At 37.4% G+C, this 25,503-nt stretch overlaps 1 protein-coding gene and 1 long non-coding RNA gene across 2 annotated transcripts in view; both read right to left on the bottom strand.

Moving 5' to 3' along the window:
- Positions 1–284: 284 nt before the first annotated feature.
- Positions 285–2,180, bottom strand: LOC130014148 (uncharacterized). The gene is made up of 2 exons (XR_008789165.1): positions 1,582–2,180; positions 285–419 (listed from the first exon to the last, which is right to left on the bottom strand). It is a non-coding gene; the product is annotated as an uncharacterized LOC130014148 (long non-coding RNA).
- A 12,524-nt stretch (positions 2,181–14,704) lies between these two features.
- Positions 14,705–25,503, bottom strand: part of LOC126829944 (guanylate cyclase soluble subunit alpha-2) — an 86,662-nt gene continuing 75,863 nt past the window's right edge. The window contains exons 9-10 of the mRNA XM_050560143.2: positions 18,898–19,052; positions 14,705–18,400 (exon numbers count right to left, since the gene is read on the bottom strand). Coding sequence (XP_050416100.2) covers positions 18,208–18,400; positions 18,898–19,052 — 348 coding nt within the window. The 3' untranslated portion in view covers positions 14,705–18,207. The remainder of the gene's footprint in view (positions 18,401–18,897; positions 19,053–25,503) is intronic.

The following is a 25,503-nucleotide window of genomic DNA, read 5'->3' as shown; positions in this document are numbered from 1 at the left end:
GTAAAACATCTAAAAACAATGATTGTATGATTATTTATTGCACGATGTTTGTTCATTAGTGGTAGTGTGTGACTGATCACAGGGTATTCTTGGGGTTTTTTTCTGCGGTTCGTGATAGTTTTGATTCTATGATACACGTGGCTGCCGAGGGTCAGGTCAAAATATTAAGGCCACCTGCAGATTTCGTCAAGGTCACGAGATTGTGGGTGTTAGGTTTAAGAATTTGGGGGGAGAGGTTAAGTCTCCACATAAGCACTGACCTAGGATGATGAAACATTAGTTCGTGATATTTCCTAGTTTTATTAAAATACATACAATACATTAGATTTATATACAAAGGCGATTTCACTGTTTATTGGTGTTGGTGGCGCTGATGGTCTTCCTTGGGTGGTGCTTCTGGTATTCTGGTATTATTGTTTCTGAAGAGAAAAGAAAATAAATTTGAGGCTCTCGGGAGAGAGCCACATTAGTGTGTTTCCTACAACGGATTGGATTTTCTAAAAAAATCGTGTTTGTTCCACATCACCGGGTTACGGCTAGGGATTCTTATATCTAATTGATTTTAATTACTAACGGTTAGGCATAGGATTTGATATATGGTTTGTTTTGGGTCAGGGTGGAGACTGGTCTTATTTAATCTAATTTACTGTGCACTAGGATGTCGTTCAGATTTTTATTTTTAGAATATGCAATTATAAGTTTCTGTGTGAATATTTTCGGGTGATTTTCTTGGAGATCAGTATAGTGTTTTCTGATGATTTTGGACGCACTTGCTGCTGTTGCGCTAAATGGAACTACAAAAGGAGCTATTGCGCTAGCCGTATGAATATTCAAACCTAGGGGGGCTGTTGTTTTCAATTTGTCAATCCAGAATTTTTCTCTTGTTAGCCTAAACGTTTTAATTTCTTCCGAAGTTTCAAAGTCGCTCTTGGTCTTTTTTATTGGCGTGACAATGAGATCTGAAATGTCATGATTTGGTTGGTTGAAATGAATTGAGACAGGTTTGTCTTTTTTGGTGACTATGTCAGACCGGTGACCGTTAATTCTTTCCCTAAGTGCATTTTGAGTCTCCCCTACGTATTGCTTGTCACATTTTCTGCATGAGATTAGATAAATTATGTTTGAACTACTGCATGAAAGTTGGTCTAATATTGGGAATTTTGTGCCAGATGTTTTGTTATGGAAATGGTCGGATATGTTTAAGATTTTGCATGTTTGACATCTTGGATGGCCACAAATTTTGGTTTTATGTGCTGATTGTATATTATTTGTTTCAGCTAGAGTGTTGTTTTTTATACGTCGTAGATAGCGTTTGGAGTATCCCCTTTCCCGTAGTTTGCTAAATACCAATGTACATGCTGACTCAAAGTCGGTCTTCTGAGTACATATCCTATGAAAACGGAGAATCTGAGATTTTATGATGCCAGAGAATGTATGTTTTGGGTGAAAGGAGCTTTTGAACAATAATTGATGTGTGTCGGTTTCTTTGAAAAATACTTTAGTTTCCAATTGGCCTGTGATTTTGGTGTTGTTACTTTTAAAAACGGTAGTATCAAGGAAATCTATGCTGTTATGGCTTACATTTGCGGTTAATTTGACAGATGGATGATGATTGTTCAGGATGTTGAAAAACGTCCAAAATTCGTCTAGTGTGTAGGTCCAGACTATGAAAACGTCATCTAAAAACCGCCCATAGAAATCTGGTTTTAATGGACAGAGTGGCAGAACTTCCCTTTCCCACTCCGCCATGAAGAGATTTGCATAACTCGGGGCAAATCGTTTTCCCATCGCAGTTCCGGAAGACTGAAGGTATACTTGGTCGTTAAAAGCGAAGTCATTCCTCCTCAGACAAATGTTGAGTAGTTTGAGGATTTCTTCGTCCGGCCTGGATGCTTGCGGGTTCCTAAGAAATGCTTTCCTAACTGCTTCAATACCTATGTTATTATCAATGTTCGTGTACATGCTTTGTACGTCGATGGATATTAAAACGGTGTGTTCGGGGACTCTTAACTGTTTGATTTTCTGAATGAAATCGTTAGTGTCTTTAAGGTAGGATGGGTGTTGGCATGCTAGGGGTAATAAGAAATGGTCTATATATTGTGATACGTTGTATGATTCGCTGCCACAGTCTGATATTATTGGGCGTCCCTTGGGTATTTTATTAGGTATAAACCATTCTGTTTCTGGATTTTTATGTATTTTTGGTAGGGTATAGAGATGTCTTTGCCGGCAGTCAGATTTAGCAGATAGATAATCATATTGTTTTGCTGTTATGTATTCCTTATCCTGCAATTCATATAAGATGTTGTTTATTAAATTTGCGGTGTCCTTAAAGATTGGTTGGTCTAATTTAGTGTAATGTATAGGATTACTTAATTGTTTTTCTGCCTCTGAGATATAGTCAGCACGATTCATTATGACACAACACGAGCCTTTGTCGCTTTTCTTAATTATTATGTTTTTGTCCTTTTTAAGGGTGTTTAATGCCGTTTTAGTTGCTCGGTTGAGATTTGGTTTTTGTGACTGTGGTTGAATGGATGATATTTCTATATTCATTTCGTCGAAAGTTTTTAGGATGGCTGGTGATAATGACTTTTTAGGTGGTTTCCATGTGGATTTTACTGTGAATAATTTTTTACCTCTGCCGGGTTTGTTCCTAAAAAAATAAGTCAACGAAAGTGTTCTTTGGAAGCGATCGGTTGCCTGGGTGATGGGGTCTATGGATGTTATTGTGGGGGTTGGGATGAATTTAAGGCCTTTATCAAGAATGTTCATTTCTAGGGGGTTGAGAAGTCTGTCGCTCAAATTGACAACTGTCTGTCCTAAAGACGGCTTCTCATTCCTTTTCCCTAATCCTAGTTTAAATTCCTCATCCAGCAGTTGATGATCTCTCTGGCCGTGTCTGGGCTCCAGTGGATTGCGTCGTTACCTTTCAGTTCTATTTTGCCCTTGAAGGTTGGTAATGTGGTGGCGTTTGGTGAAGGTGCAGTGGAGATCAGTTGGTTGTAGCTGGTGATGTTTTGGTAGGCGATCGGATTTTCTTGTCGGAGTCGGGAAGAAGTGGGGATCTGTGTGGCGAAGAGCTTGGTTGTTGGGAAAGCTGCTCTGGTCACCTTGAGTAGATCTAGCATCTGCTCGTGTATCCTTGGTCCACTTTCCTCCCTGTTCGTGATAGTTTTGATTCTATGATACACGTGGCTGCCGAGGGTCAGGTCAAAATATTAAGGCCACCTGCAGATTTCGTCAAGGTCACGAGATTGTGGGTGTTAGGGTTAGGGTAAGGTCTAGGATTAAAGTTAGCGCTAGCCCTGATTACATCTCGTGACCATGACATGTTTTATGCTGGAGCAAGACAGAAGAAGCCCCGATTGTTTGAATTTGATGGAGATAATATGCGGAAACGCCGCTTTCCGGGCAAAATTGCACGCTGCACTAGCCGGTTAGTGAAGCAGGAGGGAAGGCATGACAAGCGCAGCACCTAATCGTTCGGGTGGGCCCAAAAAACGTCGTCCCGTCTACACTTTGGCTTGCACGTCAAAGAAATCTTGACAGGTGGAATCTAATTGCTGTTCCGGCAAAATTAGTGCAGTCGGGGCAGAAAAGCAGGAAGTTAAAGCCCGGTTCATCCGTTCCTTCTTTCTCTCGATGACTTCCCTGTAGGCGTTGTCGTGAGTCCGGGTGTATCAAGTTTATTCTAAGACCCAATGTGTGAAAGTTTTGTCTAATAATTTCCTACAACAATAATAGACTAAATTGAATTGAATCTTCAGCGCCAATTACAAATCTCAGCACAAATGAATGTAGGCGTTGTCGTGAGTCGAGATTTATCAATTTGATCACAAAATCCAATTGGCGAACTCTTTGTTTTATTAAAGATTTGTAGCAATGACGATATGGATCTTGAACGGCAAATAAACGGGCATTAAAATCGCAACTAATGGACGGATATTAATTGTTTTCCATCTTTTAATGTCATTCTTCACAAAATATTTTCATATCGTTAATTGATGAACCAAAGTTCAAGGTGTCCATTCATAAACCCCGGAACAAAGAATTATCGGAAACAATTGATACTTCTGCATCTAGTTAAACAATTTCGCCATTTATTAGGATGTTATTCTGTGAATTAGATAAAATAAAATATAAATAGCTGTTATCATTAGTGTCATTGTTAATATTTGTGATGTTTCGATTTGTTTTAATTGATTGTCAGCTTTCTCTCTGTTCTCATTATAAAGACACTGTGTAAATACACTTAATGTCTACAGTGTTAAAATGTTTTTAATTGTCCCTGATTGTTCAAAGATGAAAGAAATTTGTATTTAAGCATGTAATTTGACTTTCAGGAGTGAATGGCCCCCACATACCAAGTTCGCAATGGGGGGATTCAAATGTTGTGCAAATTATTATTATACATTTATGCACACCACAAGTTTTGGGGAACCGCGGTGGCTTAGTGAGTAAGACGCTGGCTAGCTAACCCCGTTTGTCTTGGGTTTGCCAACGGGAGTCGCGGTGGCTCAGTGAGTAGGCCACTGGTATTCACCGAGAAAGTGCCTCTGGTTTTATCCGGCACGGCTTCCTCTTGTCTGTGGTGCAGGACAGGGAGCCCAACAAGGACATTGTTTAATCGTTCTGATGGGACAAAAACCTGAGGTTTCGGGTACACATTGGCGTGCACGTAAAAAGTAACTTGGCAGATGGAATTCGATTAAGAGTAGGTCGTGGCGTCTGTCGGAGCAGAACAATAGGATGTTAACAATATTTCATTGATCACGCTTCATTTATCTCTTGTCTCCATGGCTCAGTGAGTAAGGCGTTGGCTCGCTAACCTGGAGGTCCCGTGTTGGATCCTTGAGTTTCCCGAGAAAGTTCATCAGGATTTTCCGGCTTGGTCACCCCTTGTCAGTGATGCAGTCGTTCCGATGGGCAAAAAACACGTAAAAGATCCGTTGACAGTTATAATTAGATATATAAGAGTAGACTGTAGCGCCGCTGTCCGGACAAAATTTCCTTCACTGTAGACTGTATGGCGTATACCTGTATTCTACTACTATAAGTCTATATAACTGACAGATCTTGTCATCCTGAGCTGTCATATTATCATATACATCTGTCATACTCATCCTTATATCTAGCACATCTCTAGTGTACTTACTGGACACTAATTAGCTACAGAAAAAAAACTTAAGAAACATTAAAGGGAATTCTGCGTGAAAGATTAATACATAGTCTCAATCAGAGCCACATGGTACAAGACGGGTGACCTGGAAAGAAAAGCCCAGGTGCCGTGTATACTATTGTCAGCACGTAAATATCCAAAGAAAGCTTGAAATCCAAATTAGAATAGGATTAGATCATATGGTCTGACATTGAGTCACGTGGTAAGTAGGATCGCCTGTCTAATCTCGGTTTCCTCGTACTGCTAAAGACTTCTACGCATAAGCGCATTTTAAAAATTAAATCGAACCATATATTAGTCCCGAAAAGACCTAGGTTTTGTCCAGTGACAAAAATTATGAACTAAAGAACACGTGTTAGAGAACTTGACAACCCAAACCCTTACACATAAGTGCACTTTAATAAATATATTTGTTTAATTCATAGAAATCCTCTTTAATATTCCCAAAAGACGCCATTTTGTTAGTCAGCCATTAACCTAATTTAATCAATCAGAAGGTTTCTTTTTATTTGGCGCGTGGAAGTGATTAATTAACATGAATGCTTGTCAATCATCCGCCATTAACAAGATCACGTGCACCTGGCACCGTGATCATCTTTGAAATATATGATATATTTTATACTCAAAAAACCCATTAGCCCATACAGACAGTTGACAAGCAATCTAGACAAAAAAAAATCATGGAACCTCCAATTATTTTCCTTGAGAAAATACCATATGCCAATTTTCACGGGTGCTTCCAAATATGTCGTAGACATATATAAGAGAAAGGTTATGATATATTTTTTGGTGTTAAACTTTCTTGAGAAGATGAATGAAATTAACGAGACGGCATTTAAAAATAAACAAAATTGATTGAGAAGTTTTTAACCTCACATCCGTAATAGTAACTCGTTAGTAAGACTTATTTATTTTTTTTGAGAATACTTGTTGTTTTTTTGTGTGTTTTAAAGATGCATTACAAAAATACAAACCTTCATATTTAAACCTATATGGTTTCGACACCGAGTTTGTATATGATAAGGAGTAGCATAGTCTGCCTAACCTTTTGGGTTTACGTCGGGACCATCGGCTTTCCTCCCACTAAAGACCCCTTCCCACACAAGAGAATAAATGGAATATAGATAAACCAAGTATAAGTCCTGAAACGACTTAGAGTTGGATGATGGACTCGACCCCCATTCCTTCCTCTGTTGTATATTTAACAAAACAATGTTTGCAATGTGTGAGTGGATATTAAATAACACGAGAAAAGAAACAAGTCTATCCAATCATTAATAAAAGATTAGTCGCTACATTATTCTTCTTGTCACATTTACATTTTCCTATCATTCAGTGACGCCACTATCTTCTTCGTGACGCACAGATTGTCATCAATACCCGGCGGCCATAAACGGTTTTGTAAATGAACCAACACGTAATTTATAACAATGAATATAGATATAGACTGACCGTGCTCGTGCTATAAGTCTGGACACTAATCAGAATTACATTATTAAATATGTATTATGGAAGAGATAAATCTTCTTATTTGCAAGGTCTCTCTTTGGGCATTAAATGTTATATAAATTCTTAATTGGACATTTATTAACTTGCCAAGTCCATAATCAACTAACGATGCCATTGTATGCTAGAGATTTTCAACGGATTTAAACACGATAACGGGTTAATGATTTAATTAAAAAATGAACAATCGAGACTTTGTTTACTATATTGACAACGGTAGCGATGACAACCGAGACTCCGCTATTCTCCAAACAGCCCTAACGTTGCTCAGAATGAAGTAATTTGACTGACATTTTCAAAATACTTCCTTTTTATTATCTATTTTTAGTTATTATAGCGAGAACTGACAGCTCTTTATCTAAATCTTACATAATGTATTTTTAACACCAAGTGTGAACATTCTAGCTCAATTAGAATGAGAGTTATTGTGTTCCAAAGTCTCGGAAAATCAAATTGCTTATCGCTCTGCTTACCCTGACCAAAAAATGCTCATTATCGAACTTAGTCAAGGTATTGATGTAATAAAACTATACAAAAAAATTCCATCACTCTCACTTAATTAGAATGCAGTACAACTACAGACTGACTATTAATGACAAATTCCTTTCAAATCATGACGTAGGTTTCCTCTTAATTGATTAATTATGAGCGAGCGCTATACCCTACTGTATACAGAATTTACTGCTTTTCTGGAGGCCTCTTGTTCGATCCCGGTGTTGGCCAAAAAAGTTCATCAGGATTCTCCGGCGGGGTGTTTTCAATTCTTATTCTTATTCGGGTAAATGGCAGGGTTTTTTTTTTAAAAAAATAAATAAAAAACTCAATAACAGGAAAATGTACGTATCTATTGGCAGCTGAAGAGTTTGTGTTGTTTTGTTTTTTCTTGTTTTTTTTTATTGCCTGGAGGTGGACAGAGTAATATAGAAAGAATGCTGTCACTAGTTACAGATGAAACAATATATTATTGTTTCCATAAAGTCTGCAATCCGCGTATAAATGAACAATCGGAAACAAATTCCGGAAGACAGCTCTCACCACACTCAATGACAATACGAGGAAGGGAAACCTGAAGCCAAGATATTTTTTTACCTTAGGACTCAACCTCAAACTCAATCTAATTAAAATACAGATCTATATTTCGTTTCGGTTTTTTTATACTTTCGATGGCCTATACTACATGACGATTACATTGATCAGCAGTGAATATTCGCTAGTCCGCTACAGTCACTGATAGGAATGACATCAATGCAACTTATGAGAACCAAATATTATTTTTTCCTTCTGCAAATTAAATTCTATAACAGTTTTTTAAGCATTAGAAAAATAGATAAAGGTGTTTCAAGTATATGTAGGTAAAAAATATTTCCTATTTAGTGTAAATGGGTATAATGAGTGAATGGCACCATTCTGTCCGGACTAGTAGCGTCTTATATAAACAATGCACGCGCCATTAAGCCAATGATTGGCGCCGCGTGATGTGACGTCACATGATAAAGCTATTAGTCTTCACAATACCTCTGTGAAACAAATTGCATGAAGGTCTGACCAGTTGTAGTGGGAGGTCGCGTCAGGGGTCATACAAGCGGCGTTTGTGACCCTATGACGTCAGACATTTGATTAATCGATTAGCGGTGATGTTTCAAGTAGGATACACACAGAGTTCAGTGCATCGTGCGCCAAGAACTCGCTGCAGCAGACCGGTTCATTGACTAATCCTTCACATCAACTAGAACGCGGGTTATATAACAACTCTTCTGGATCCCAGTGCAGTAAAGACAAGTAAAACGAAATTTTGAACTATAAGAAACGAAAATCCCAAATAACCTTCTCGACAATCAGCAGGATCGAAAGCGTGACCTCGTGAGTCGACGCCATACTCACAGAGCCACTGTGGTTTCTGAAAATGGCGTGCGTGTTTCATTCCCACATAGCACTGCATATTAAACTTATGTCTACAGCCAGCTCGAGAACAGACACTAAGCTAGTTAACCGATATTTCAATTCCTGATTCGACGATTTTAGTCGATAACACTAAATATACTTAGCGAATTTTGAGAAGTATTTTTTTTTTTTTTTTTTTTGCTTCCATTTATTAAAATAGAAAAGATTTATTTAGTATATAGTGTGTATGACAGATGTGAAACAGAGTAGAACCGCATTACAAAATAGTATACTAGTTTTTGTGGCCATTCATGGCAAAGATATATTCTCGAAGTAGATTGTTCTCGGTGTGCAAAATGACAGAATTTATATTCAAAAATACAATTATAATTTTTTTTCCCGATGTTAAATATGTGTTTCATTCATACATTGTAATAATAAGTCCATTTATATCGCACTAATTCCACATAGTCATGCTTATAGCACACGTGCTTCGCGCACGGCTAAACCTGTTTGTTAAAGCCAGTTTAATTTTCGTCATGGTCGCAACGCTGAGATGCAAATAAGCTGATTGTTGGCGAAATTCTAGATTAGGTTAAAAGAATTTGGGGGAGAGGTTAAGTCTCCACATAAGCACTGTGATGAAAATTTAGTTCGTGATATTTCCTAGTTTTATAAAAAATACACACACTACATTAAATTTATATACACATGTATAGATGGTTTCTCAGTTTTTGTAGGTTTTGGTGGGCTAATCGTCTTCCTTAGATGGTTCTTGTGGTATTTCTGTTACGGAAGAAAAAAGAATAAATTTGAGGCTCTCGGGTGAGAGCCACATTACTGTTTCTTACTAAGGATTGAATTTTCTAAAAATGTGTTTTTTCCACTATCACCGGGTTAGGGCTAAGGAATTCATATACCTATTTGGTTTTATTTGCTAAAGGTTAGGGCTATGGTTTGGTATATTCTTTGCTTTTGGGTTAGGGTGAGGACTGGTCTTATTTAATCTAATTTACTGTGCACTATATGTCGTTAAGATTTTTATTTTTATAATATGCAATTATAAGTTTATGTGTGAAGATTTTTTCGGGTGATTTTCCTCGAGATCAGCATAGTGTTTTCTGTGATGTGATGCAATGGGGGGGGGGGGCGAGGGGGGGGGGCGGCGAGCATATTTTCATCTAAATGTTACATGTTTTTCTGTCACATATGTACTACGAAATACAATCATAAAGTTCGCTTTGCATGGTTTTAAAAACGTGAAATAAACAATAACCCTTAAATGGTTTTAAAGAACTGGTCACATGGAGTCAGACAAAGTGAATAATTTCCGTCAGTTTTACTATTTTCTACAAAAAACCCCAATAAAACAACTCTAGGTCGTATGATTGTTTATTTAGCTTACGACTTCATTGTATATCGCCTGACTGAATATTTTGGAGAAGTTATTCCACTTGACCAGTGATGCCAAGATTAAATTCTATTTTTCTTAAAAGACAAATTTGTATTGTGTTGAGATGTTCTACATGACTTGCTACAGACAGTCAGCGTGAAATACCCTATTTTTTAAATTAAATGTTGACTTGTTTCAGCCAGTTTTATTTTAGGCAACTGGGCGTGTATGAAATGAAATGAAACCCCTGTTAACCCTTTCTAATGAAGATGGACATACGCCATGTAAGTGTGCTAAGGGGGAAATCATGCTAAGGGGGACTCGCTGCTCTGGTGTTCCTGTCTATTCTTTCTTCATCAAACTGTCGAGGATTCTTTTACGTGCACAAGGCGAACCTTGTTTTTTCGACACACCCTAATGACTAGGCACCCCTTTTTAACAGGCCATTCGTTCTATACCACTGTCAAGTGGAAACTAGACTGGAAAATCTTGTGCTTGCACGCTAATAGGTACATGGGTGGGTCTTGGTATTTCGTCTCATTCGCACGACCAGGCACACTATTCTTTTCAGTCCGACACGCGCTACCACACCACATGGAGATTCGTCTCGGTTTATACCGGAATACGAAGCCTGGTGCTTTATAACCCGCAGGCAAGCACAGTGGCGGCGTCAAGGGGGGGGGGCATAAATCTGGTCTGCCCTCTATTTGCCCCCCCCCCCCAATCAATACTTTCTACGGTGATTAAATCCCACATTCATGCTCAGTCATAGACTTGCATGTTGTAGAGTCTGAGTGATTTCTTACCAAGCTGTAAACCTACTATAAACAATAACACGTGAACCACTTGAGAAGTGCTTTTTACAATCTTGGGTATATAGGTTCAAAGCGGCGAGAAGATGCATTCACTTGATACACTCACTCCGTTCGTTTGACATTTCCCTCTCTGTTCGGATAAGCTTGTGATTTGGCGACGAACAGTATCCGGTCAGCTCTATTTCTGAAATACTGCCAGGCTGCATTTCCGGCAGACTATTTCACTCACTTCGTCGGTTTGACACTTTCCTCTCTCGTGGGATAAACTAGTGATTTGGCGACAGGCGGTATCTGGTAAGCTCTATTTATCTCGACGATCAGTGCCTGAAATACTGCCAGACTGCATTTCCGGCAGTCTACTTTTCAAATTTTCGGGGGCTTCGTTGAGGTTCGCAAGTCCGTTCATTTGACACTTTCCTCTCTGGGGTCCGATAGACAGACGGTATCTGATCAGCTCTATTTATCTCGACAATCGGTGCCTAAATACTGTCAGACATCATTTCCGACAGACTATTTTTCAAAATTTTCTGGGAGAGGTCCCCCATAGCCTCCGTAAGGACTCCCTACTTTGGCGCTCGTGGGTGGGCTTCGTCGAGGTTCGGTCGTTTGACACTTTATCTCAACGATCAGTGCCTGAAATACTGCCAGGCTGCATTTGCGGTATCCTGTTTTTCTAAAATTTATGGGGGAGCCAACCCCCCACCCGTAATTGAAGCTTGTGCCTTTGCCCCCTTAACCTTGGACTTTGCCCCAGCTTTGCCCCTCCAACCACTGGCGGCTAGCGCCGCCACTGGGCGAGCACCCTACCGCTCGACCGACCATCGACATTTTGAATGAAATAAAGATTACCCGGATAGCGGCACACGGGACCTCGGCTTCCATCCTAATTGAACAGCTGGATATTGTTCCTTATTCTGCGTCCTGCACGGCTGACAAGGTGGGGAGGGGGGGAGGGCGCCGGAAAATTCTCTATGAACCTCCTTGGCCAACCCGGGAGCGAACACGAGATCTCCTTGTTAGCGAACCAACGTCTTACTCACTGAGCCACCGTAGCTCCCTTGAAAAGAGTGTGGTAGCAATATCTGAAATGAAACAACAGATGTATGTACGAGAGCAGGTCATCGTAACAAGTTATTTTTGGTAAGTTAAGCATGGAGTCGGTGTTGATTGATTAGTCTGAAGAAGTTAAAATAATATTAACATGTTCAACATGATACCAAGAGAACGTGGTCCTGTTCACGTACCTGATACCAATACAAAAAGTATATAGCACACAGTGTTCTAATTTGACCTAGTCAGACGGGAAGCCATCGTGGCTCGGTGAGTACTTTACCAAATACAAAATTTACATAGCACACAATATCATAAAATTGTTCTATATAGACTGTCCTAGTCAGACGTGAAGTCGCACAATGCCAAAAGTACATAGCACACAGTGCTCTAGACTGACCCATCCAAACGGGAAGCCATGGTGAGTATTGTACCAATACTAATACTTTGTTCTTGACTGACCTAGTCAGACGGAAGCCATGATGACTGGATGAGTATTCTACCAATACAAATTTACATAGCACACTATGTTCTAGACGGGCCTAGTCAGACTGGAAGCCATCGTGACTCGGTGAGTATTCTAGCAGAACTGCCTCCTTGTGGCTGTTGAATATAGTACTAGCCTACTTGTACGGAAGTTCCTGGGAATTCTCCAGCAGGACTGCCTCCTTGTAACTGGTGCTGGGAAGAAAATGGGTCTAGCAGTTCGGTTGGTACATGTTATGTGTTCCCGGCTGGCTTTGCTGTGGTGTGATGAATGATGCTAGCGCACTTACACCAGAGCCCTGGCTTCGATTCTGGTATGTACCCGTATGAATGGGAGAAACGTCTGAGATCAATAAGAGGGGGCGCCATTGTCCGGACACAATTTCCGCCATAGTCCATTTTCCAACTGGTTGGTGCAGAAAAGTTGGACGTTAAAGTAGCTAAGTCTCTAACTCAATATCATCCATAATCTTCGACATTGAAAACACGATTTATTTGTCGGTTTAAATCTACTTTGATGTTGTGATCTTACCGGAAAAAGATGGCCTTCTGATATCCAATATTTAAAGAAAAATAAACATTTTACAATTGGTACACGAATCGTGTACCATAATGCGTTTCAGCACTATTTGTAATAAGGTACTCGAAAAACGAGGCTAGGCATATTCCACAAGTCATGTCAAACGGTGACATCATATTCTTATCTGGAGAGCATGCCTAATAAATACTATCGGCGTAGACTGGAATAACCAGACGCTAGTGATTGAAATTCGATTGAGAATACTGGCGTATTTCGCCGAACCTAACTGATTAGAAATTACAGTAAAAACAAAAACGATTGAATGTAAATCAATTTATATACATTCATATTACATTATTGTATGCGTTGCTACCCATTTGTGTCAATTTCTAGGTCCCAAATATTAGCGACTTAGCTCCTTTAAAGCCCATTTCATTTCATTTCATTTCAAGTATTCTACAAGTACCAAATTACATAGCACAATGTCAACTTCATAATAAATTGTTTATCCCGTGTAAGCTATGGTTCATCCCTGTCTCTATTACTCCGCTTAGCGAAAATTGCTATTATCCACAATTTGAATTGTCCATAACTTCAATTATCAATAATTTCAATTATATATAAATTTGTCAATTTGTTTTATAAAATCATTTAAATTTTAGATATGGCGTACGTATAGGGAGAAAGAGAGAGAGAGAGAGAGAGAGCGAGAGAGAGAGAGGGGGGTTAACGTCCACTCGACACAAACTAGGTCATTTCGGGACCAACATATGACTTTTAATTTCAATAATTCGCTTGCAGTAGGAGGAAACCGGAGGACCGGGAGAAAACCCACGAGGTTGGACAGGCGACACTACTCCTTGTCACGGTATACGTACAGAATATATATATCTTTAACATATATAATGATAAAGGCGGCTCTTGTCAGTGATGTAGGACACAATAATAATTCCATTTTTACTTTTCTGCCGGAAGCATGAATGGAGTTGTTTGTTGAGATTACGTTGCATGTGTAATTATAATATATAATTATCTCTCTAGTCAAGCATCGAATCCTTGCTACTGGTGGTTTATGAATCTAGGACACGCGGTGACCCAGTAAGACGCTGGCTCGCTAACCTGGGGTTCCTGTGTTCGATCTCTGTGTTGGCCGGAAAGTTCATCGGAATTTTCCGGCGTGGTTCCCCCTTGTCAGTGTTGCAGGACGGAGGGCCTGGTATGGGGCAACGTATAGTCAGTCGTATGGGACAAAACACCGAGTATGTCCCGTGTACACATTGGCGTGAACATAAATGACCCCTTGGCAATTGGGATTCGATATAGAAGTAGGATAAAGTGCCGGTGCCCGGAAAAAATTTCCCTCAAGGCACACTGTAAGGCGTATACCCGTTTCCATTAGTCCAATCGGAACAGAACATTGGGCCGTTAAACCCCATTTGATTTGATTTTCCTAATTGCTACGGATGGTTTTTGAATGTTGTTGTAAGACGCTGGTTCACTATCCTGTAGGTCGCGGGTGCGCTCCCGGTGTTGGACGAGAAAGTTCATCGTGATTTTCCGGCGTGGTTTCCCCCTTGTCAGTGGTGCAGGACGGAGGGTCCGACAAGGACAGCTGTCGAGTCGTTGGTATGGGACGAAAAACCGAGGTCCTGTGTACACCTTGACGTTCACATAAAAGATTCCTTGAAGTTGGAAATCGATATAAGAGTTGGCCGTAGCGTCGCTCTCGGGGCAAATTTTCCTGATAGCACACTGTATGGTGTATGCCCGTCTCCATTAGCCCAGTTTGAGCAGAAAAGTTGAACGTTAAACCAAATTCATTTCAATTCATTATGAATGCTGCAGGGATACTGGTATAAGACAAGGCTGTATACTGTCGTCAATTTTATTCGTTTTATTCAGTGCTGTCATTATTTTATCTTATAACAATTATTATGTAATAAATTACAGTTTCATTATTTACCATACAGACACTTCTAGTGCTATTCATTGCAATAAATAATAAAAATAAATATCATAACATATTATAGAATCATAAATATGCTTACATTCATATATAGGCTTTATTATTTAAATTAATTCACAATAAAATACAGATGTTGGCGTACCAATTTTTCAAATAATGGTACGGACAACGTGCCAATCGTACAATAATTTATAATAGATGTAATATTGGACTCGCGTGACGATTTCTTTGAAATGCACGTGCGGGATAGTGTCGGTATTTCAAGTTATTTAACTGCCTCGAGCAAGACAATGCGTATATATTAAAACAACACTCGGTCTAACCTCGTGAAGTATCAATAATGTCTCGCGTTGGATTATTAAAACAAGCATAAATTAGTTATATAATATAAGTTATATAAAACACGCTTCTTTACTTATTATATTATCATTTTGGGTCTTAGAAAAACAAGAACGAGTCTAATATATGAATCAGAACTGAGATCGCAGCCATCTTGCAATTGTGACTTCGCAGTCCACCGGCGCAATCGATCTCCCACGGCAAGCATTCTAAGATTTATGTCGATTTTAATCGAATTGGCGGAGCCTACATACATCAGAATACATATTTTATAAAGGTAGGCCTACTTTAATTAAGGTGAGAAGAAATTGCCAGTGGGTTCGTTTCGCCCAGTTGCCAAAAACGGCCAAATGCCAAAAATGCGTCTTTTTGGCCGAGATCAGAGGCTTCGTTAAACATCAAACATGCACGTCCTTAAATAATGGACCGAAATAAAATAGTGGATAATATTACAATAAAGTGAAATCCCGCTAATTAAGACCAGGGCCCTGTTTCTCGAAATCTTAACTTAAGATAAAATCCAAATTTTAGTAGATACTTCAATTTTGATTGGCTATAAGCACAAAAATCCGCCTAATATTATCCAATCAAATTATTAAAATTTGGTTTTTATCGTAGTTAAAATTTCGTGAAACAGGCCCCAGATACTCGGGTCGGCCTAAATAATGGAATAAAATAATACCGTGAAATCCTGCGATTAAGACCAGTTGTGGGTACGTTATAAATTGGCCTTAATAGTGGCGCGATCTCTATACTGGGTGGGAAATGGATTTATTTCTACAATTGACTCAACAATGAATATAAACAGTCTCTTTACATCGGAAATTTGGCGCAATATAGCCCAGTTGGAGCTGACGTGACATAAAACTCCATTTCATCCCTTTAGTTCGAAAAATCACATTTTAACTTTAAAGTAGGCCAAACCATAAATATATTAGTAAATATGTGTTAATGTGTTTATTACACTTGTAGAATATAACAATAGGATTATTTAATTAATTACATGTGTACACATTCGTGAAACTCGCCAGAGACATAAAATATAATTACACGGGATTAATTAATAATACATTGTACACATTTGTGAAATGGGAAATAGATGTAAAATACAATAATTATGAACTATAAACTTAAATAGTTATTCATAGCAGCGTGTGAGTCCTTACTTAATTGTATATGTATACATTAGTGAAATGAACCATAGATAACGAATATATAAATAATTATGATTTTTAAAAAATGTGTTCCAGTGATATGTATTTCAAATATACAAATGTATTATATATTTAATTGATTCATAAATACAATACGTTGTGCAAATGTATAATACAATTATGTATAAGAGATTTAATACAACAAATTACAAGGGAGAAAAGTAATTTTTAATTACAAGGAGAACAGTATTTTTTAATAACAAGGAGAACAGTATTTTTTAATTACAAGGAGAACAGTATTATTTAATTACAATATATCTATAAGTAAACTATTTTTTGATTTGATTACATGAGAATTGTGGTATGCATAAAATACAAATAGAATAATTAAGTATCAGAATGGAATACTTACAAAACATCAAAATGGTTCAAATGCTGGATTATTATGATCATATGGATTAACCAAATTTAAATATTAAAGCAGTTTATAATATACATTAAAACTGATTATGTTAATTAATTGGTAAAAGTAACCATATTTGGTAAAAAATAACCATATTTGGTAAAAATAACCATATTTGGTAAAAATAACCATAATTGGCAATCTGATAAATACATATAATTATTAATATAAACATATATAAATTTGTATCTATAACATAAAAGGACAGGCTCACCATCAAAATACAAAAAAAAAAAAAAAATTGACAGACACATTCAATGTAAAGGATAAGTTTAAATTCATGTTTAAACCATCAAAATTTGGAAACACACTCCATAGAAATACTTACTTAAATTGATTTCGATAAGAGAGGATGCTAATAGATGTGGCAAAAAAAACCAATTCTTAAAAAATACGACCCTGAAATGTAGATGACCCTGTCTGAGCAATCGTGATATCAAATTTCAGTTCACTGCTTCTGACTCTGAATACAAATATTATTCTGAAAAAAAGGAGAAGATTCCTGATTGCCCAGTCTCTTTTTTGTTTTATCTCAGCAGGCAACTTTATGGAATTCTCTTCCTGATTGTGTTACGGTTTTCGCCATTGTTATCTGTCTTCAAGTGTCGTATAAAACCTTGGTAGATTATATGCTTTAACATACACATAATTGTAATGAATTCAAATGTGCTTCGAGCAGGATTTAAACCAACATAAAGAATATGCACTATATAAATATGGTTATTATTATATACACAATGTATACATCTTAAATCTTTATATACGAGAAAACAATCACATAATTACTAATGGGTTAAATGGAAGGGGGGGGGGCTAATAAATAGGTCAAATTTATCACAGATTAATCAGTGCTGCAATCAATTAGTGATAATCAATTAATTAGCAGACTGATCAGTTAATTAAAGCACTAAACACTCACTTTGGCAATGTCATTTTTAAAATCTTTTTCGCACGGTCGGTTGTTCTCGTTGCTAATAACTGTGGCCATTTTAAATAATCATGTCTTGTCTTTAAGTTTGAGAATTATTTCTCATTATTTCGCCATACATCAGACGTCAGTGAATGGTGTAGAGTACCAGCAACAACCACATGATCGGCAACTGACTGTGGCCAATCAGTTGGCATTTCATTGAGATTTTGCTTTTATATAAGGTAAAGAGTAGTTTCTCTGACACTTTCCTTATAAGATAAAGAGTAGTTTTTTTTTATACTTTCCTTATAAGGTTAAGTGCAGTTTCTCTGACACTTTCCTTAAATAAGGTAGAGTAGTTTTTCTTATACTTTTCTTATAAGGCAAAGTGCAGTTTCTCTGGCACTTTCCTTACAAGGTAAAGAGTAGTTTATTTGGAACTTTCCTTGCGAGGTAAAGTAAATTTGATTGGTGTATTATTGATTAATAAAATCCTACGTGAATACGACCATACAACCAATTGTAATCTAAGTTTAAGACGATTATTCTTCTTTATCTACCAGATATTTGTCTATAGCCAGCTGTATGTAGTCAACGCCATCTTCAGCTGGAGCATCAGGGTGGTGATAATCGTCTAAAAAGTATGGAATACTACGGGACTCTTCGGGATAGCCGTCAGGTAAAGCTTCTAGACCACGAGCAGTAAAACTAAAACCAGGCATAGTCTTAATTAAGCTGAAAGGTAAAGAATGTTTCATTTAAAAGGAATGAATGGGATAAGGGTTTATTTACTGTCGTACATTTCTGCAGGGACCAGGCTATTGAGTACGGGTATATGACTGGACAGCAATTGAATTCCAACTATCAAGGGTTATATTACGAACATACGTCTGTTAGTGAGCAACACTTTAATCACTGACTCACCACAGCTCCCTGTTTCAATTAGAATAGGCCTAAGTTGTGTGTGTTAAAAAAATGTAGTTGTATGGCTCCTGATCCTTTGACACTGAAAAGGCAGAAACTTCAATGGAATATCCAGAGGAACTATCTCTGACAACACTGGCATCTAGCCATCATTGCTCTTGAGTCATGGGGGCATCTAGCTTTATATAAATACAGGAAGCTATGTTCATCAACATGTTGCTCGTTATCGTATCCTATAAACTGTACAATTGTATGATAATATGTAATTATATTGAATGAAATATTGTTTAAACAATATAAATACTTACTCATATGATGTAGGACTGAGATGGATTCGTAATGGTTCACTACCAGATTCAAACTTGTTGGCCAGAGTAACATTATTACCAAACAAACAATATCGAGGCATCTTTCTCCCAACTACCCCAGCTAGAACAGGACCCGTGTGGATTCCAATACGCATCTGTAAAAACAAATTACAATGGTTCCATTACAGTATTAATACACATCAAGAGTAATGTTTTCAATCGGTTCCATTACAGTATTAATACACATCAAGAGTAGTATTTTCAATCGGTTCCATTACAGTATTAATACACATCAAGAGTAGTATTTTCAATCGGTTCCATTACAGTATTAATACACATCAAGAGTAATGTTTTCAATCGGTTCCATAACAGTATTAATACACATCAAGAGTAATGTTTCCAATCGGTTCCATTACAGTATTAATACACATCAAGAGTAATGTTTTCAATCGGTTCCATAACAGTATTAATACACATCAAGAGTAATGTTTTCAATCGGTTCCATTACAGTATTAATACACATCAAGAGTAATGTTTCCAATCGGTTCCATTACAGTATTAATACACATCAAGAGTAATGTTTCCAATCGGTTCCATTACAGTATTAATACACATCAAGAGTAATGGAAATAAAAATATACCACATGCAGGGTAGTAGGATTAATCTTGTGTCAATGGGGGTGGAATTGAAGTAAGAACTAAAGAATCTTGTCCTGTGCAGTGCATAGCCCCTGAAAATTTGGAAAAATAGATTCCATTTGGTGCATTCCGAGGTATATTCTGGGTAAGTAACACAAGTTATATACAATAAAAGTTGAACTAATGTATGATTGCTCCCACATTTGTCCAACAAGTGAAGGCCACATGCTAGGTCCCTGATACAAGACAGTCTATACTAATATTTGTGATGTTTGTTTGTCTCTCCCTCCAGGGTTGGCAGGCTACACTAGGGGTGTCCTGGGGCTGTAATTTGGTGTATAGTGCTAAAACGTTAAATTTAGCCTTTTGACCTTCAGGGTCACTAAGACTAAAGGTGAATTTAACAAGTTTGCATTTTTATTAAAAGTGTGATTACTTCGATCAATTTCAGCTTCTTTTCATAATACAAGAATGACTGCGCATTCACTTTCAGTGCAAATGAACTCATTTGACCATGACCCCGAATATCTCGAAAACGCCCCAACAGCGGACTGATTACCACTCGGTGTCGTATTCTACACAAAATTTTACTCTAGAAATGTTGGGTCTGGTTTTGTGCCTATTGTTGATAATTACACCAAGTGATTTAGAAGTTGTTGATTATTACACCATGTGATTAGACGCTGTTGATATTTACACCAGGTAATTAGAATTTGTTGATAATAACACCAGATGATTAGAAGTTGTTGATGGTTTCTGTTTGTGTGTGGTGTGTTCTCCAACAATTACTATTAAAGAGGCACCATCACTCCCAGCAAAACAAACCTCATGAAAAGATTTAATGACAATTACTGTTTAAGTAGCTGACCATCGACATGATATTGATATTCCTCAACAGACAAATAGGACAAACACTTAGCACTTTACCATGAAGAAAAATCGACCAAATTAATGTCAGGAACTAGGCTAATGGTATCAATTATAAATGAACTGAAAATGGGTGAAATGTCCTATTGTTTTACACCCACTGGGCTAATGAAGATGGAGAGAGTGAGAGAAAAATTGGGTTGAACGTCCACTCAACACAAACTAGGTCATTTCAGGGCTAAAATATGGTTCAATCTTATTTCAATGATTCACTAGCGTGTAGAGATCTTTAACTGTGGGAGGAAACTGGAAGACCTGGAGAAAACCCACGAGGTTGGACAGGTGACCAAACTCCTTGTCATGTACAAGTAGGGAATTGAAAACACGGCACTTGACTCAATGACAGACCTTATGATCAAACATGCACATGCAGCACACGTTAACCATTGCCTCCCCCCATCCCACACACACACACACTAATGAAGATGGTCCTTCACCATGCAGTGATGAGTGATATTTTGCTCACATAGCGACACTGCAGATTACTTTTTCAATTTACAATTGCCAGGGGAGATTTAATGTGCTTAAAATTGTTTTTCTTGCAATCCGAACAGCTAGAACATCTTTTCTTGTCAGGGGGAAATCAAGTTTGGAAAATGTTGATGAACTTTCTCGACCCAAGACCTCCTGGTTAGAAATGAAATGAAATGGGGTTTAATGTCCTACTGTTCTGTTCCTACTGGTCTATTGATGTTGGACCTCCTGGTTATTGAGCCAGCAGTAAAACTCACTGAGTCAATGTGGCCTCGTCACCAGTGGGAAATAGGTCAATGTTTACAGTATCACATCATACAGAATTTAATTAGGTTATATGAATTTCATTATCGCTTTTAATAAAAAAGAAACCCAGCATGATATAAAAGAACTTGGACTATTACAGAGATTCTTCCACCCTTCTAACACATTCATTGACAGGTTTATTCGTCATTACCTTGGAATTTTATATAATAGGACTATTGACTATAATGTCCATGAGTGTTAATTTTCTTGGGAACTGGGACGCAACCGATTACATAAAGAATTCCATGTTACAGGCGGCACAAAGAATCAATGATAATTCACACAGCTTTATTGACCATCGTCACTATGGATTAATATAATTATACAATCTTTAATAATATTAATTTACTCCAATAATGTGTAACAATGTAACCCAATTATATAAGATACCATAGACCATGCAAATACGTACAGACAATTCAACAAAACAGACACCACCAATACAGTACAGACATTTTAAACAAAATAGAAATGAATGAAAAGGGGTTTAACATTCTACTGTTCTCCGACTGGGCTAATGAAGATACAGTGTGTTATGAGGGGAATTTTGCCTGGACAGTGGCACCAAAGACTTATCTAATATCGAATTTCAACTGCAAAGAGTTTTTTATGTTCACATCAAAGTCTAAATGGGACCTCGGTTTTCCGTCCCATTCGAATGACTACTAGACCCTGTGTCCTGCACCACTGACAAGGGGAAACCATACTGGAAAACCATGAAGAACTGCTACAGGTTCTTTTACGTTCACGTGCCAGAAAATCCCTAAGAACGTTTTCGGATTGAAGACCAGACCTCCAGTTTAGCGAGCCAATGTCTTACTCACCGAGCCACCTGTGTCAACAAGTCAGCGAGAAATAGGGTTTAACTTCCTACTATTCAACACCAACTGTGCAGTACACAAATACAGCAGTAGCAACAATAATCCAACATGTCAAATATGGCTTCTTTAAATCCACTTTATAATTGGCCACTTTCACATTCTAAGGATAGTAACGTGGAAAATATTTAAAAAATAACATCAAACTATGACTATGTTGTCTAAAGTCTGTTATGTTCATGTTCGTAAGCGAGATTATCAAATAACTGGTCTGATTCCAATTTCTAACTCAAGAGAGTCACGTGGATAATTTTTAAAAGTTATTGTACACTTGATTGTCTACCTAGCGAAATTTAGTGAGTTTTGCCACTGATTGACGGAATCTAGAGTAGTGAACTTTGATCCCAATTATTTAATTCCAATCGGTTTCTCACCTTGGTATTATTATATCTACTGAAAGAGAATCGGTTTCAGGCGAGTTATTTGCCCACAAGTTAGAAATTGGAAGCAGACCAGTTATTTGATAATCTACTTATATTAGTCATAGTTTGATGTTATTTTTGAGATATTTTCCACGTTACGGGCACCTGTCACAGACTTTGTCAGACACAAATTATCACACAACTTATTTATTATAATATAAATGTCATGGGACAATTTGTGTCTGACACTGTGGGTACCTTTAGTGATAATTTGTACTGGACAAAGTCTGTGACAGATGCCTATTGTCAAGGCTTGAATATATCGTTTCTGATGATAATGAGAATGATAATCTGAATAACGATGACCCGGTGCCAGCAATTACAAAATCAGCGATTACAGACGTAAATTTCTTTCATATAGTTTTATTTATGTTTTCAGTTTGATTGCACTGGCAAAAAGAGAAAAAAACTATTAAACTCCAGACTGGGTGAGTAATAAACCACGACGCAAATCATTCTTAACTATAACAACTCAACAATTGGGTGATTTCAATAGTTGTAACAGTTCTGTGCCATTATATGTCATTTCCGTGCCTATATGCCATTCAGAACTGAATAGATTTCCCATTTGATCAGATATTATATAATTTCTTCTTGTATTGCAGACCGTTTAATTGTTTGTTATGCATGAGTGCCATTCGAAAGGATATAAAATAATCTTTTCTTAGCCGTAGGTTCCCTACAATTCTTGTCTTGCCTAGGACACCGCTCTGTTTAAACTGGGCTTTGGTTTACTAATGAACAAATGATTTTTATTCACAAACAGATTCAATGCATAATGTTTACTAGTCACTAAGCATTAAATTATGTCACTAAGGTTTTAAAACCATCACTTATTAATGAGAAAGAGAGAAATGGGGTTTAATGTCCACTCAACACAAAGTAAGTCATTTTGGGACTATCATATGATTAAATTTTATTTCAATAATTCAAAATATTTGCCACTTTACACAGTAAAAGGCCTCGGTCCATAAGTAAATGGTATCAGAATTACTGGTATATTGTTCTTTTATTTGTAAAGTCTGTGTCATTATTCCACACAAATCTTTCTAGCCGCTGTAATTGGAACAGGTTAAACAACATTACGGTAATCACAAGACCTCTTTTTGCATCTTTAAACAAAAGTTCACCTCTCTTATACATTGATGGTCACCTTTAATTGGCGTAAAGACACAGCATGAGGTATTAACATAACTTCAGGCTTTTCACCTCGATCCAAATCGGCTTTTGTTGTCGCTATTTAGACATAAAATCACACAGCCTCTAAATAAATGTTTTCTTTGTTGCTACTTAAGTAGCCAGCGATGCCGCAAGGATCCAATTAACTACAAGATCTCGGTGTCTTAGCGGAAGGGATTTGAACCGATTTTTACACAGTTGTGGCGCTAACGAAATAATAATGTATAAAATTGTGAAGAATCACATTTATTCTCCACAAAAATGGCGACAAAGAATGGGAAAAATAAGACCTGGGGCTGGCAATTAAGAAATAAATCTGAAACGTGTCAAATGACTTTCTGGCTAATGACAAGGGGTCACCACAAGTCTGTAAGACTTTTAACACCCGTTGAGTAAGTTATTTTTGTTTGATAATCCGCAAATCATGGCTGTCATCCTTCGCAACAATAACACTTTTACTAATGTCTTGTGTTGGTTGCAATAAATGGCCTCCAATTTGATCGTGATCACCTTAAAACACCCATCATGTCTTTTTAATCTGTTTTTTCCAAAATGTTTCTATTTAAAAAATTGTTCTCAATAAACATCAGTAATTGGATAATATTTTTTTCCCTATTAGTTTTCCATAAAGATTTAAAAATTTTATCAAAATATTTGTTTCTAGAAATAGTACTGTCTTGAGTTGGTTGAATTATTACAAAAACATGACCCCGGATCGATTCTCGTGATTTGATGTTTATTGCTTGCAATATATCTGTGTAGTTTTTTTCCTTGTTCACAGGTTTGTCTTGTGTATATAATGCGTAATAAAGTCCTATTACACTTACTATTACACTATAAAACTACACCGAATAAGTGAATCTCTAAACTAATTTTTGGATTGATAAAGAAACGGGGAAAACCCTTGTCAAAACATTACTAGATATAAAGATCTAAGTAATTCGTATTCCATAAAATTGTCATGTTTTATATATGACGTGAGAGAGTGAGTGACAGAAATGGGATCCACTCAACACAAACTAGCTCATTTCTGCACTAACATATGGTTCAATCTTATATTAATAATTAGCCTGCACGTAGGGGTCTTTAACAGTGGGAGGAAACCAGAAGACCTGGAGAAAACCCATGAGGTTGGACAGGCGACCCTACTCCTTGTCACATACAACCGGGGAATCGAAACCATGCCAACTGACCCAATGACAGACCTTATGATAAAGCATCCAACCCCCCTATACATGACGCAACATCTATCAAGATTATATATGAAGCAGCATCTAGGAAGATTAAGAATATACTGTTTCAGTCATTATACCTTTCACTACCTATTGCTTATAAACTTGATAACCCTTCAAAACCTTTTAAAGTATATATCTAATAATTTAAGAAGAGATTAACAAATTTATATACACTTGAAACTTATAAATCATTATTTAACAAACGTCAAACTTTATAGTAAAAGGATAAAATATTATTGACATAGACTCTCTTCGAAGAAGGGCGCCACGTCGGCTATATGATTAATTAAGAGATTGCTCGATAACCTGGAGGTCCTGTGTTTGATCCCTGAGTTTACCGAGAAAGATCACCTGGATTTTCCACCTTGTTAATGGTTACTGCCTGAGGTATTGATATATGGGAGCCATGGTGGCTCAGCGGGTATGACGTTGGCTCACTAAACATGAGGTCGCATGTTCGATCCCTGTGTTGGCCGAGAAAGTTCATCAGGATTTTCCGGCAGGGTTCCACCTTGTTAATGGTGCAGGACAGATGGCTTGGCAAGG

The sequence above is a fragment of the Patella vulgata genome, chromosome 8, assembly GCF_932274485.2.
Source record: "Patella vulgata chromosome 8, xgPatVulg1.2, whole genome shotgun sequence".
Lineage (NCBI taxonomy): Eukaryota > Metazoa > Mollusca > Gastropoda > Patellidae > Patella > Patella vulgata.
This window is presented reverse-complemented; position numbering and strand designations above follow the sequence as displayed.